Genomic DNA, 15,393 nt, shown 5'->3' with positions numbered 1-15,393 from the left:
GACAATTGGTCCAGAACACCATGCCATTACAATTTCAGACTCACAGTAACAGAGGTATCCAGCACAGAAGTGGGCAATTCAGAGCACCACATCCATGCCAATCTTTTTCCCAGTATTTTATCGCTACTTACACCTACTATGTCGGTATCTTTAATACCCGGACTGTTCAAGCACTTGTCTAATTGTGTCTTAAACATGATGGTTGCATCTGACTCTACCGCTTCTTGTACCCTGATTTGCTCTAAGTATCATGTCAAGTTTCTCATAGTTTTATCTTTATGAAAGAACATGTGAGCAAACAGCTAAAGACATACTAAGTAATTTTGCTTTCCAGATATTCAGCTCCAAGATGAAACTAAACTTTTGCCACATCAGCATCTAATTTGGCCTAAGCTGCTGTTCCAATTTGAATCGTCTTCATGACAAGGATCCAGTAATTTCAGTGTTTAATCAAAGAATCGGGCCAGAATCAGAAACTTTCAACCAATTATTCCCAGTTCACAGTTAGTGAATGTTCAATAAAACAATTTTATGGTTTATTTCTTTTTAAAGTTACAAAAACTTTTACATCTGTAACCTTTTAGAATGCCATCTGCAACAACTTTTCTTTCATGAAACCCTCATCTTGAGCTTTTTTTTTAACCCCTACACCCATCTATTACATGTTAAAATGGCTGGCTTTTCATCACCTTTGCCTTGAGTTGATTCAAAACTCTGCTACTGAAACCCTGATCATCCAAGTCTAATTCTCACATAAGTTCAATGTTTATTCAGGTTGCCAATAAAGCAGAGGCTTTTCAAAATAAAATTTCATTGTTTAAAAATCCTACTATGACTTTGCTTCTCAACATATCTGTAAATCCCTTCAGCTGTATATGATCTCTGCTCTTCCCCATCTCTGACAGTTTAAACACCTTTGATTTTCTTGTGTCTATCAAGGAAGTTCTCTCTTGAGTTGCTGTAGACCACTGCTCTGTAATTTGCTCCATAAACCTCTATTTCTCTCTGCTTCTTGAAATTACTTGGTAAAATTCATTCAACCTCACCCTGCCTTACTATCCTTTAGTGACTCATCAGTATTAAAATTTCTATGGTGAAATTTTTTGGACATCTGCAATATTAAAAGTGCTGTGGAAGTGTGGGTTTGTCTTAGCCGTATCTGTTTCTCTGTACCCTTTGTAGAGGAAGTTTGCGACCATATCCAGCACTATCAATGCTAAGAACTCATGTGGCAGGAAATTATACAAGCTGAGTCCTTTAAATTGGGACGTGAATTTAGAGTCATCTTTGATCCTTGTTGTGAAGCTCTGAATCTGTGTGCTGGCAAGCAATGCCTTGGGTTATCTCATTCAAGCACTTCTATGGGGAAAGTGGATGGGTTTTATGTGAAAGAGCTTGCCTAATAAACCAGCTGATGGGCACTACAAATCCAGTTGTGGTTGGAACCATACAAATCTAGTTGTTACACAGTTCTTAGAGCGTTAATTATATTGAATGATTTCCTTTTATTGAACATTAACTATCACTGAAAGTGATTGTACTTGCTTGATTCTCACTCATTTCTTTTGCATGTTAAAATTACAGGATTCAGTCTTCAGTGATGCATTGCATCTTTAGAAGTATAGGACCATTCATTCTCATCTAATCACCATTTTGCAAACAGCAATGAATTGAGAAAACCATGCAGGAGCAATTTCATTATCTTAGTACAGTTACGTTAGTCACCAGGAAGTCTTGTACTGTTAATAATGTGCATAAAATTGAAGAAACAGTCAAAAAGAATAAAATTTGGGTTTTGATGCAAATTTCTGTTCTCAAAAAGAAATTTGCACATAAAATTATAAATGCTCAAAAGAAAAATTGCACCTGAATCAAAAAAATTCCTATAGGCAATAAACAATGACTTTGATCATAAATATGAAGCATATAATATTGTCTGGTGACTGTACAATAAAATTTGATAATTATAATTGTTGACTAAACATTTTTCGAATATCTTTGTTGTTATTTCTTGGTTATAAGTGCGTATGAGGAATTCCTTAAACGCAGTATGCTTCTGTTGCATTTGAACTGCAAATGTTTTTCTGGAATCTGCATTAATTATGATGAATTTGTAGTTTATGCCCAATTAAAAGTAGTTGGTGATCAAGTGTTTTTATTTCATTTTATTTGCATTTATCTGTAGCTGATGATTCTTGTCCTGAGGCAAAGCTGGAATCAGAAACAATTGGAAAGTGACAGCATATTCAAATTCTCTGCTGAGTCCTGCTGAAGGGTCTCAGCCCAAAGCACCGACTGCACTCTTTTCCATAGATACTGCTGGACCTGCTAAGTTCCTCCAGCATTTTGTGTGTGTTGCTTGGATTTCTAGCATCTGCAGATTTTCTCTTGTTTAGCATTTAAAATCACTACCATGGCTACCTTGTGGTTCATATAATTGAGCTCGGAACAGTTTAAAAAGTATGTTAGTGTTCTTATAAAATAAGTTCTTGATCATGGTGGTCCCTAATCCAAGATACCCCCACTACCACTCCACTTGATTACTGGGGAGTAATGTTCTATTAATTGCACTCATCTCTGATCCATCTGCATCTTTGCTTAAACCTTACTATCAGATTTTATTTTGGCACATGAAGCCTGGTTTCATCTGATCAAACTGTATGGTATTTAATGATCATCCTGTAAAACCAAGAAAATACTGCTTATTTAGTAGAAGCATTGTCTTGGGCCCTTTCCTCTGCCTACTTTTCAATGATTAATACAAAGAGCACAACAATTTCTCAGTCATGAAGACGGAGTCTTTTACATATTATCTTAATACTCAAATCCACTGAACCAAATTTCTGATAGTATTTCTGATCTTGACATGAGTTTGTGATTTTTCTCTAGTTATCTCAAATCTACAGATGGGAAAGGTTTAGAAGAACATGTGCCAAATGCAGACAAATGGGACTGGCATAGATTGGCATCTTGCTTGGCATGGATATTTGGGCCAGAGGGTCTGCTTCTGTGCTGTGTGACTCCTTTACTCTTTGATTCCTTGTTTTGTTGCCCATCATTATATTTTTGAAAAATCAAAGTCCATGGTTCAATCTTACTTTCTTCTACTCTTTACCCACAATATATTTGACAGCTTAATATTCCTTACTGATCCTCACGTTGCATCAAACATGATCTCTCTTCTCTGGTACTATTTCCCATCATCTTCAAATCTGTCTTCACCACTCCCACCCCCCTCAAAATAGCTAATCATTTTTCTTTCAGTCCTTTTAAACCATTGCCTCACCTCAAGTCTACTTTTCCTGTAGTCTTTGAATGTTAACTCTCATAAAATTAACCCCATTTTGCCTAAAAGTCCTTTCTTGAATCACTTCAATCAGATATTTGTACTTAAATAAGTAACAAAATAGCCTGGATCAAATTCACCAGTGACATCCCATGTGATTTTTATTTAAGATAATCCATGGCTTCATTCGCAATCTATCTGCAACCTCTGACATGGTTGACCACACCTCATCCTCCAAGGTCTCTCATCATTTTCTTTTAGGTTCTGACTGCTTTAGTAGTTTTCCATTCTTAACTATTGAGTCATAGCAATGAGATTGCCAGCAATGATATCTTTTCCTGCACTCTGTTGTACCTCGTGTTTCTAACCTTAAATACTTGGCAAGATGTAGAATTTGAATATGCAGTCAGTTTCCAGTTGTTTCTAATTCCAGCGTTGCCTCTTTGTTCAGTACCTGAATTATCGATTATTTATATAGTATGTAATGCAAAACAATCAGAAATTTTATCCAACGAAACATTATATTATGTTCCTGTCACAAATTATGTTGCAGCTATCAACTCTTTTGCTTTCTCTGTATCTTTCCTTCTTTTCTCTGTCTCTCACACCTTCTTGCACTCTCTTGTGTGCTGTCACGCTCTCTTGCATGCTCTCTTGCCTTTGTGTGCATGCTCTCTCTCTCCCCTTTCTGTCTCCTCTTTCCTCTTTTTTCTCTTTTTCACTCTTTTTAGTTCACTGTCTCTCCTCTTTCTCTCCTCTCTTCCATTCTCTCATTCTCTTATTTCTCTTTCTCATTCTTTCTCCCTTTATCTTCTTTCTCTATCCTCTTCTCTCTCCCCTCTCCTCTTTCTCTCTCCCCTCCCTCCCTCTGCTTTCTCTCTTTCACATGTCCTTTCACTCTTTCCCTCTCTCCCCCTCCTCCCTCTCTCCCCATTTTCTTTCCTGTTGCTCTCTATGCTCTTTTGCTCACTCTCCTTCATTCACTCTCCTCTTTTGCTCACTTTGTTTTCTATCTGTCTCCCCCTTTGTCTCTCCTTCTCTGCATCTGACTGTCTCTCTCCTGTCTCTGTCTCTCCACTTCTTTCTCTCAATGTCTCTTTCCCTCTGTGCCCCTCTCCCTCTCCGTCTGTCTGCCTTTCTGTGTCTTTTTACCTCCCACTCCCCTCTTTTACTCTCCCTCCTCCTTTCCCTCCATCCTCTAACCCTCCCTCCCTCTTTGCCCCCCTTCTCATCTTTTTCTCTCTCCTGTACCTCTCTTCCCTTTCTCTCTCTCCCTCCTTTTTCTCTCTTAAGTAATTTGCTAAGCTGTACATCTTTTGGGGTGGATGTGGGAGGAAGCTGGAGCACCCGGAAGAAACCCTGAGGTTGGGTGGGACTACAACTAGAGGTCATGGGTCAAGGAAGAAAGACGAAAGTTTAAGGGGAAACATCTTTACTCAGAGAGTGGTAAGAGTGTGGAACGAGCTGCCAGCAGGAGTGGTTCATGTGAGCTTAATTTCAACATTTAAGAGAAGTTTGAGTAGGTACATGAATGGGAGATGTATGAAGTGCTATGGTCCACTTGCAGTTCGATGGGAGTAGGCAGTTTAAATGGTTCAGCATGGACTAGATGGGCTGAAGGGCCTGTTTCTGTGCTGTACTCTTCTGTGACTCTATGACTCTCTTTGCCCTCTTTTGCTCTCTTCTTCCTCTTTTTCTTTCCTCTGTCTAACCATTAGGGGAAAAACCTGGCCTGTGTGCAAGGTGGAGACAAACTGATCCTCATGGGTAGCTTCAGTGCCACAGTTGGAAAGGATGCAATCCTCTGAAAAATGTGATTAAAAAGGAATAAGTGGGAAAAAGCTCCAACAGAATTGTCCTCCAGACAATTTGTTTAAATCCTGATCTTGTCGTAGCCAAGCCATCGTGGTAACACTACCTTCACCATTCTTCCCCTCACCCTTGCCAACATACCTCATTGCTGTACAACCCTTACTCAAGCTGTTAGATGATCAGTGTATAAGGATGATCAATGCACATCACTCGTGCCATGACAGGTCCCAATGACTGTTGGAGCTGCACTGTTATCTCAATTAGATTGCCCTCAAAACAATGGATTCTGCAAAGAAAGGTCTTCACATACAGTGCCTCTTAGACACCCTGATGATTCTCAATACCCAGGAGCCGGTGTAGCATATTTCTTGTCATTCCTTACATAGCTACTGTTATAGCTACTGCAACATATAATTTCTATTGGCACTGACTAGGTTTTGCTTGCATTTGTTCCAATTTTTATCCTTCAGAAAAATGCTGCAATTTAATCCATTGTAGAAATGCCTCAAAAATATTGGCGTGAATTGTTTGTTGCTGAAATTTCATGGAGCGTTTCTACCATAACTTTAAATCAAAAGTCTATTGAACTGAACCAAAACCCACATGTACAGAAACACTCTCTTTAGCCAATCTCTTCTATCCTATGTAGAGCCATTAACCATACTAGAGAGCATTAAAATATTTTTGTCCATGTTTTTCACAATTTTCATTGGAGATTTGGGGAAGGTTGTTGGGTGAGGTGAGACACTGACAGTCGTCATCCACATTTTTTATTGTGCTTTTTCCTTCAAAGTTGAGGTGGCACAGGTTCTTGCAAGTGTTAGTTAACCTGATTGTCTTCTTTCGGATTTGAAACATCTATTTAACTTCATAAATTTGATGTGTGGCTGTTAGACACAGTTCTCTCAGCAAAATTCCATGTTTCCTCTGCCCTGAAAGCAACAACTATGCTGATCAATGTTTCAATGTGCATTTTTCCTCAGTAAGTGCCAGCCAAGCATGTCAATTCCTCAGTTCTAATGAATTATGAGAAGAAATGTAAGCAAATCATGATGCTTAAATGAATTATCCTTGGTTATTTAAGTCAATAAATGTTTCTCAGCCGGGTTTAAACACTCTAATCTCTTCTTTATTACTATGTATTAATATTCCCTACATTCCTTTCAAATATCTTCATGGTGCCCTTTTGACTCTGAAATCTGTGGTAATCCTATCTTCATTTAGTGTATCTGCATCAATTCTGACCTCTATCACCCCTGAATTTAACCACTCTTCCAGTGATCACACTTTCAACTGCAGTGGGCCCTAGCTTCAGAATTTTTTCCCTGAGTTTCTTGGTCATTTTTACTTTCTTTCTCAGGGACTCTTCTTCAAAGCTGTCTCTTTGACAAGCCTTACATTATGTTCCTTAATACGTCCTTACATATCTTGATGACAGTGTTCATTTAATAACTTTATTTTAGAGTCGTAGAAAAGTACAATACGGAAACAGACCTTTCAGCCCAAACTAGTCCATGCCGAACCACTTAAAATAACTACTCCAATCGATCTGCCATTCATACCCTTAACATCAATGTACCTATCCAAACTTCTCTTAAACATTGAAATCGAGCTTGTATGCACCACTCGCACTGGCAGCTCGTTTCTCATACACATAATGGTGGGTGCAATAGTTCAATCTAAAACCAGTGTATTATGCCTAAACAATGGAGACTGCAATGGGACGAGGGAGAATTTGGCTAGTTGTGACTGGGAGCACAGGCTATATGGTGGGACTGTTGATGAACAGTGGAGGACTTACAAAGGGATTTTTCACGGTGCTCAACAGAAGTATATTCCAGTTAAAAGCAAGGACAGTAAGGGAGGGGAGAGAAGCCTTCAATAACTAGGCTAATAACATAAGGCATCAAACTTAAAGCTCATGCGAACAAAGCTGCCAAGAGTAGTGGGAAACTGGAAGATAGGGAAAACTTTAAAAAGCAACAAAGTACCACTCAGCGAGCAATAAAAAATGGGAAGCTAGATTATGAAAATAAACTAGCACAAAGTACAAAAACGGATGGTAAAAGTTTTTACAATTATATAAAGCGAAAAAGGGTGGCTAAAGGTCCCTTGGAGGACGAGAAGGGGGACTTGACATTGGGTAATGAGGAAATGGCCGAGACTTTGAATGATTATTTTGTGCCAGTCTTCACAGTGGAGGACACATCTAACATGCCAAAGAGAGATGTTATGGATGCGATGGGAGGTGATGACCTCGATACAATAGCTATCACTAAAGAGGTAGTGCTGAGGAAACTTGTGGTCCTGAAGATAGGTAAGTCCCCTGGTTCTGATGGAATGCATCCCAGGGTACTGAAAGAAATGGTAGAAGTTATAGCAGAGGATTTGGTGATGATTTACCAAAATTCTCTGGACTCTGGACACGCCCCGGCAGATTGGAAGACGGTGAATGTCATGCCACTATTCAAAAAAGGATGTAGGCAAAAGGCAGGTAACTATAGGCCAGTTAGTTTAACATCTGTAGTTGGGAAAATGCTTGAAGCTATCATTATCGAAGAAATAGTGAGGCATCTGGAAAGAAATGGATCCATCAGGCCGACAGAGCATGGATTCAGCAAAGGCAGGTCTTGTGTGACAAACTTACTGGAGTTCTTTGAGGATATAACAAGCCCAGTGGATAGAGGGGAACAGATGGATGTCATTTACTTGGATTTCCAGAAGGTATTCGATGAGGTGCCACATAAAAGACTTATCCATTTGCTAAGGATGCATGGAGTTGGGGGTGATGTATTAGCATGGATAGAGGATTGTTTAACTAATAGAAAGCAGCGAGTTGGGATACATGGGTGTTACTCTGGTTGGTAATCAGTGGTGAGCGGTGTGCTGGAGGGGTCAGTGCTGGGCCTGCAACTGCTCACAACATTAACAATCTGGAAGAGGGGACTGAGTGTAGTGTATCTAAGTTTGCTGATGATACTAACTTGAGTGGAAAAGCAAATTGTGTAGAAGATGGGGAGAGTCTGCACAGAGATATAGATAGATTAAGTGAGTGGGCAAGGGTATGACAGATGGAGTATAATGTTGGTAAATGTGAGGTCATCCACTTTGGAAGGAAAAATGAAAGAGCAGATTATTTAAATGGTAAAAAATTGCAGCATGCTGCTGTGCAGAGGGACTTGGGAGTGCTTGTGCATGAATCTCAAAAAGTTGGGTTGCATATGCAGCAGGCTATCAAGAAGGCAAATGGGATGCTGGCCTTTATTGCTGGATGGATTGAATTTAAGAGCAGGGAGGTTATGCTGCAACTGTACAGACTGGTGAGGACGCACCTGGAGTACTGCATGCAGTTCTGATCTCCTTACTTGAGGAAGGATATACTGGCTTTGGAGGCAGTGTAGAGGAGGTTCACCAGGTTGACTCCAGAGATAAGGGGATTAGACTATGAAGAGAGATTAAGTTGCCTGGGACTGCAATCGCTGGAATTCAGAAGAATGAGAGGAGGTCTTATAGAAACATATACAATTATGAAAGGGATAGATAAGATAGTGGAAAAGAAAGTTGTTTCCACTGGTAGGTGAGACTAAAACTAGGGGGCGTAGCCTCAAGATTTGGGGTAGTAGATTTAGGACAGAAATGAGGAGGAACTGCTTTTCCCAGAGAGTGGTGAACCTGTGGAATTCTCTGCTCAATGAAGCCGTAGAGGCTACCTCAGTATATATATTTAAGACAAGGTTGGATAGATTTTTGCATTGTAGGGGAATTAGGGATTGTGGGGAAAAGGCAGGTAGGTGGACATGAGCCCAAGGCAAGATCAGTCATGGTCTTATTGAATGGAAGAGCAGGCTCAGTGGGTCTGATTGCCTGCTCCTGCTCCCACTTCTTATGTTCACACTCTCATGACCCTCTGAGTGAAGAAATTTCCTCTCACGTTCCCCTTAAATTTTTCTGCTTTCACGTTTAACCCACAACCTCTAGTTTGAGTCCCACCCAACCTCAGTGGAAAAAGCCAGCTTGCATTTACTCTAATCTGTACACCTCATAATTTTGTATACCTCTATCAAATCTCCCCTCAATCTTTCCTTATAGCTGAGATCCTCCAGTCTCAGCAACATTTTAATAAATTTTCTCTACACTCTTTCAACCTTATTGACATCTTTCCTGTAGGTAGGAGACCAAAACTGCACACGATACTCCAAATTACTTCACTAACGTCTTGTACAACTTCAGCATAACATCCCATCTCCTGTACTTAATACTTTCATATATGAAGGCCAGTATGCCAAATTCTTTATGACCCTGTCTGTGACACCATGTTCAATAAATTATGGACCTATATTTCCAAATCCCTTTACTCTACATCACTCTTCAGTGCCCTACTGTTCACTGTGTAAGACCTACCCGGGTTGGTCATACTGAAGTGCAACACCTCACACTTGTCTGTATTAAATTCCATCTGCTATTTTTCAGCTCATTTTTCCAGCTGGTCCAGAACCTGCTGCAAGCCATGATAGTCTTCCTTGCTGTCCACTACACCCCCAATCTTGGTGTCATCTGCAAATTTGCTGGTCCAGTTAACCACATTATCATCCAGATCGTTGATATAGATGACAAACAACAGTGGACCCAACACTGATCCCTGTGGCACTCCACTAGTCACAGACCTCCAGTCAGAGAAGAAACCATCTACTACCACTCTCTGGCTTCTCCCACAAAGCCAATGTCTTATCCTATTTACTACCTCATATTGAATGCTGAGCATCTGAACCTTCTTGACCAACCTTCCATGTGGGACCTTGTCAATGCCTTGCTAAAGTCTATGTAGACAACATCCACTGCCTTGCCTTCATTCACTTTCCTGCAATCCTGTGGTACCTCACCTGTCGCTAAGGAAGATTTCAATACAATATCTCTGCTAGGGCCCTGGCAGTTTCTGCATTTGCCTCTCGTAGGGTCTGAGGGAACACCTTGTCAAGCGCTAGGGATTTATCCACTTGATTTGCCTCAGGACAGCAAACACCTCCTCCTCTGCAATCTGTATAGGATCCATGAAGTTGATGCCGCCTTGCCTCACTTCTATAAACTCTGTCCATCTCTTGAGTAAATGCAGATGCAAAAAAAATTCATTTAAGATTTTTCCCATTTCTGTTGTCTCCATACATGGGTTACCATTCTGATCTTCCAGAGGAGGTATTTTGCCCCTTGCGATCCTTTTGCCCCTAACATATCTGTAGAATCCCTTAGGATTTTCCTTCACCTTGTCTGCTGGGGCAAACTCATGTCTTTTAGCCCTCCTGATTTCATTCTTAAGTATTCCCTTGCATTTCTTTCTAAGCACCTCATTTGTTCCTGCCTGCCTATACCTGCTATGCACCTCTTTTAATTTCTGAACCAGGGCCTCGATATCTCTTGATAACCAAGGTTCCCTACACCTGCTACCTCTTTATCTTTTGTTCTAATGGGCAAGTACAAGCTTTGTAGTCTCAAACCTTCACTTTTGAAGGCCCCCCAATTACTAAGTACAGCTTTGTCAGAAAATAGCCTGTCCCAATCCACACATGCCAGATCCTCTCTGATACCGTCAAGATCAGTCTTTTTCCAATTTAAAATCTTAACACCTTTGGATCATTTTGTTATGTTAAAGTAGTTTAATGAATAGTTATATTAATTGTAGGCAGAAATTAAATTTCCCCAATCTTGCAGATGATGTTCCCTTTGCGGTAAGACTCATTTGTCTTAGCTTCTTTTCCAGCATATGCTTCTGAAGTATGATCCAAATAGTTGGAATCATAAAGCCCAGGAGAATCCAGCTGGCCATTATGCTCACTTCTGTCCTAGAAAGAGCTGAAGAATTAGTTCCACTCCTTTGTTTTGCAGTTTGTTTTCACCACAGATCCACTACTGTTTTGAAAGTTACTACTGAATTTGCATCCACCAAGCTTTCAGGCAATTTGTTCCACATCATTTGCCAAGTGAAATATTTTCTCATACAAGGAGAATAAAACTGGGCACAGCGTTGAAAGGAGACCCTTAGGAAAGAAAAAAACTAGGTTTTTTTTCTCTGTATTTAAGTGTCCAAATAATAAAATTTCATATTTGAGTCAGTTTAACATTCTGGTCCTGATATAAATTGTTATGGACCTTTTATTGAATTATGTGCAACAACACAGTTTTTTAAGGAACAGTGTTTTTCTTTAAACATGTTTTCTCCCACATAGTTGAGGATACAACCTTATCTAGTATTTACATGCTTAGTCCTTCACACGTTTCTTAGTCCACCATCCTGATATTTACTTTTATTAGAAGACATCAGCCAGGCATAACCTATCCCTCACAACATAGTTAAACCCTCTTAAATCCATTCATGTTTAAGTGAAGGATCTGTACTGTAAAAATGAGCCCAGTAGTGCCAGAAGCTGATCAGTTCCTGTCAGTCTGTCATTCAGCCAGTCAATAATAGCACTTCAATTGAGGTGATATTTTCTACTCTCCATGGCAGTGAAATTTATCTACAGAAGCATTGTGGTGAAAGGTAAGTCCTTCACACTTTCATAAATGTATTTAAACAACACATCAGAGGTATATAATGAGGCACAAAATTTAAACTGTTCATGCTGAAGGGACATTGATGAGGTTAGACAGTTATTGCCAGAAAAATCAGCTAAGTTTCCAAAGAAACTCAAGTACCTGAGAACTCTGAAAAGCTCATTAATAACTGCAATACAGAGCTTGGCATTTGGGAATAGCAAAAAATCATAAACATTGTGGTGTGCCAAAGTAGAAAATCTCCAGGATCTGGCAGTAGAACTCTAGCTTGTGGATCATGAAGTAGATAGCTCCTGGGACTCGTGAGCTCCAAATTGAGTTAGAAGAGGGTTTTACTGTACTCATTATTTTATTTCTATATTAATTGTATATCCACTACTGTTATTATATGTGATCTTTAAAATCTTTGTTCAGCATTGATATTTTTAGACAATCCAATATTAATTTCACATTCCAGATTTGTTCACATTTCAAAATAGATGAAGTGAAAATCTTGTCCTTTTATTTTCCTCTGTGGTACAAGGGTACAGATAATTACTGCCTTATGTCACCTTGGAGGAATTGTGTGCTAAGAATGAGGAGCTGGTGTGACTGAGGAGAGGGGTGGAGATTGAAGAGGTAAATAGCATAGATGTAGAAATTAAACATGGCAGTGGGATATTCAATTTGTAGGTAACAGCAGAATTAGGATACATCAGCCAGTTTTTTTTTTTGCCTGATCACTGTGATAGTGCGAGAAAGCACAAGAAGAAGAAGGTGAAAACAATGGCAAATTGAGGTAGCTTCAGGATGCTATCTCCTTTTTTGTTTAGTAACAAAGGCCTGCACTATGTTATGCTTTTAGGTATTGAACTTTTAGCAGGAGTCCAACAATCATTAAAGAAATTGACAAATTTTCTAACCTGGACCTAAATGCAAAATGATGCTCCACCTGTTTTCACATTTAGGACATTTTTTTGCACAAAAACTCTTTTAGCATTGGGTGAAGTGGAATTGAGGATCTTTCCATATTTGAAAGTGGTTCAAACTTCTAAAATAAATATTACTTTAGAATGGAGTTTCAGACATGCAAAAACTACTGTATTTTACACAGTTATATATTGTATCTCAAATAATGGAATGAAATGATATACACAGCTCATGTAAAAATGTTTTATTATTTTTCAATAGAATTTGTTAACATCCATACTGGAATACATGATTTCTGTTGATCACTTTATTCTCAGTGGCCTATGATATAATTCTGCTCATGCTATCATTCTGTGTTGCAAATTAAATCCTCGTAGCTTTTGATGAGCATTGAATAGAATTGGAAATGGAGTCTCTTAGTTTTCTCTTTAAAACTCTGAGGTGATGCATTGAATTGTATTATAAAATTCCCATCATTGTTTTAACACTAACAGAACACATCAATGCGCTCTTTGTAATACATGTCAATCAGTTTTGTTAAGAATATGATGAAATTTATCAAACGTTTTACCCAAGTGATTCATGCCATCCACCTCAAACTTTACTTTCCTCCTGTTCTTATTACTCAGCCTTAAGGAATGGTGTCTTCAGCTTCTTCAAGTGTTGCCAAAGTATCATGGCCACTGAATGGTGGCCAGGATGTGGACCGCTTGTTGATTTTTAACTTCTTCCTTCTCAGGGAGGTTAAGTCTAATATTGGCAAAGTTGCCTCTGCTTAGGGTGATGGTTGGATCTGAGACTCTGTTGTTACTTCAGACCAGACCATGTCACTTGATACCCTTATTGGAAGAATTGTTAATTTTATTGTTTAAGTTTTGAGAGCCAGGTGGTAATTGATTTGGAATACCCCTGGTCATTATGCTTTTAATTTGTTAGTGACAAAATTAGCAATGAGTAAGGTCAGATAGGTCAGATATTATTTGCAATCTGAATGCACTTTATTCCTGAAAATGCACTGAACAGAGTTTCGTGTTGTCAATCCTGGCAGGTGCAATTTTACCTTAATCTTGGGAGTTGTCACTCATCTCAGTTTATATTTGAACACTGTTGCATTTGGCTGTTTTTGTGAAGTGTCTTTGAGGAGTTAGGTTCATTTTAATGTCAAAGTGGGAATTTATGGCCTGAGCCAGAGGAAATGGATGAGGTAGTAAATGAATATTTCATTGCAATATTCATCAAGGAGGACATTGGGGATGGTGAGATTAGAGAGGTGTTTTGTTCTAGGATGTTGGTATCAAAGAGGAGATGGTGATGGGTCTTTGGAAGAACATTAAATTGGATAAGTCTCTAGGATCTGGTGGGAACTATCCCTGCTTATTGAGAGAGGCAAATATTGAGGCCTTGATAGTGACATTTGTACAGGAGCCCCCAGTACGATGGATGACCTGACTGATCAAAGTCAGGCTTTATGCAGACTTTCTGAGAAAATTTTAAAGTATTTTTCAAGCTAGGAAAGCATCTTTAGGGGATTACAGCATAGCAGTAGCAGGTCGTTAATTCAAAAGACAAACAGTCTTCACAAAATAAAGGCATTTTCAGTAACCTGATGCACCACAAGGCTGTCAGCTGAGCTCTCTGCTCTACTTGATTTATACTTATGACTGTGAGGCTATGCACAGCTCCAATGCCATATTTAAGTTTGCTGACAAGACCGCTGTGATTGGCCAATTCAAAGGTGGTGACAAATAGGCAAATAGGAGGGAGATTGAAGATCTAGCTGAGTTGTGTCACAGTAACATCCTCTCACACAATGCCAGCAAGACCAAGGAGATAATTATTGACTTAATGACGAGGAAACTGGGAGTCCATAAACCAGTCTTCACTGGGGGATCAGAGGTGGAGAGGGTCAGCAACTTTAAATTTCTCAGTATTATCATTTCAGAGGACCTGTTCTGGGTCCAGCACATTAAGTGTAATTACATCGAAAGCACGGCAGTACCTTTACTTCCTTAGAATTTTGCAAAGATTCGACATGAATCTTAAAACTTTGACAAGCTTCTATAGATGTGTGGTGGTCAGATTGCATCATGGCCTGGTATGGAAACCCCAAAGCCCTTGAACAGAAAGCCTTCCAAAAAGTAGTGCATTTGGCTCAGTCCATCATGGGTAAAGCCCTCTCCACCATTAAGCATATAAACACAGAGCTCTGCTGCAGGAAAGCAGCATCTATCATCAAGGACCCCACCACCCAGGTCATGTTCTTTACTCGCTGCTACCATCGGGAAGAAGTTACAGGAGCCTCAAGATCCATACCACCAAGCTCAGGAACTGTTATTGCCTCCCCAACCATCAGGTTCTTGAATCAGTGGGAATAACTTCACTGAGCTGAACTCACTGCATCAATGAACTGTTCCCAGAACCTATGGACTTGCATTCAAGGACTCTTTGTATCTCATTTTCTCAATATTTATTGCTTATTTGTTTATTATTATTTATTTTCTTTTGTATTTGCACAATTTTGTTGTCTTTTGCACATTGGTTGTTTGTCCATCTTGTTGGTGCAGTCTTCTATTGATTCTATAATGTTTCCTGGATTTACTGGTATGAAAACAAGTCTCAGGGTTGTATATGGTGACATGTAATATAGTTTGACAATAATTTACTTTGAATTTTGCAGTAATCAAACCGAGACTATTTGTTAAAAACAGAGTCTGCCTGTGCAGAACAGGAGGTCACTGAAGAGATATGCTTTGGAAACAGACATGCAATCTCTTCTCTTGACACTTGTAAGATACTTTGTCAAACAGTAATAATGTCTGTTGATACTTTAAAGCAACTTA

General features: G+C 39.3%; 1 protein-coding gene across 5 annotated transcripts in view; it reads left to right on the top strand.

Moving 5' to 3' along the window:
• Positions 1-15,393, top strand: part of fndc1 (fibronectin type III domain containing 1) — a 200,525-nt gene that overhangs the window by 64,866 nt on the left and 120,266 nt on the right. The window contains exon 1 of one of the 5 annotated variants that reach the window (XM_072265370.1): positions 6,082-6,136. The exons of the other annotated variants lie outside the window; for them this stretch is intronic. Coding sequence (XP_072121471.1) covers positions 6,118-6,136 — 19 coding nt within the window. The 5' untranslated portion in view covers positions 6,082-6,117. Of the gene's footprint in view, positions 1-6,081; positions 6,137-15,393 lie in introns of those variants that run through there. 5 annotated transcript variants of the gene reach the window in all.

This window comes from Mobula birostris, chromosome 8, assembly GCF_030028105.1.
Source record: "Mobula birostris isolate sMobBir1 chromosome 8, sMobBir1.hap1, whole genome shotgun sequence".
NCBI lineage: Eukaryota > Metazoa > Chordata > Chondrichthyes > Myliobatiformes > Myliobatidae > Mobula > Mobula birostris.
The sequence above is the reverse complement of the archived record's forward strand: the minus strand, read 5'-3'. Positions and strand labels throughout refer to the sequence as shown.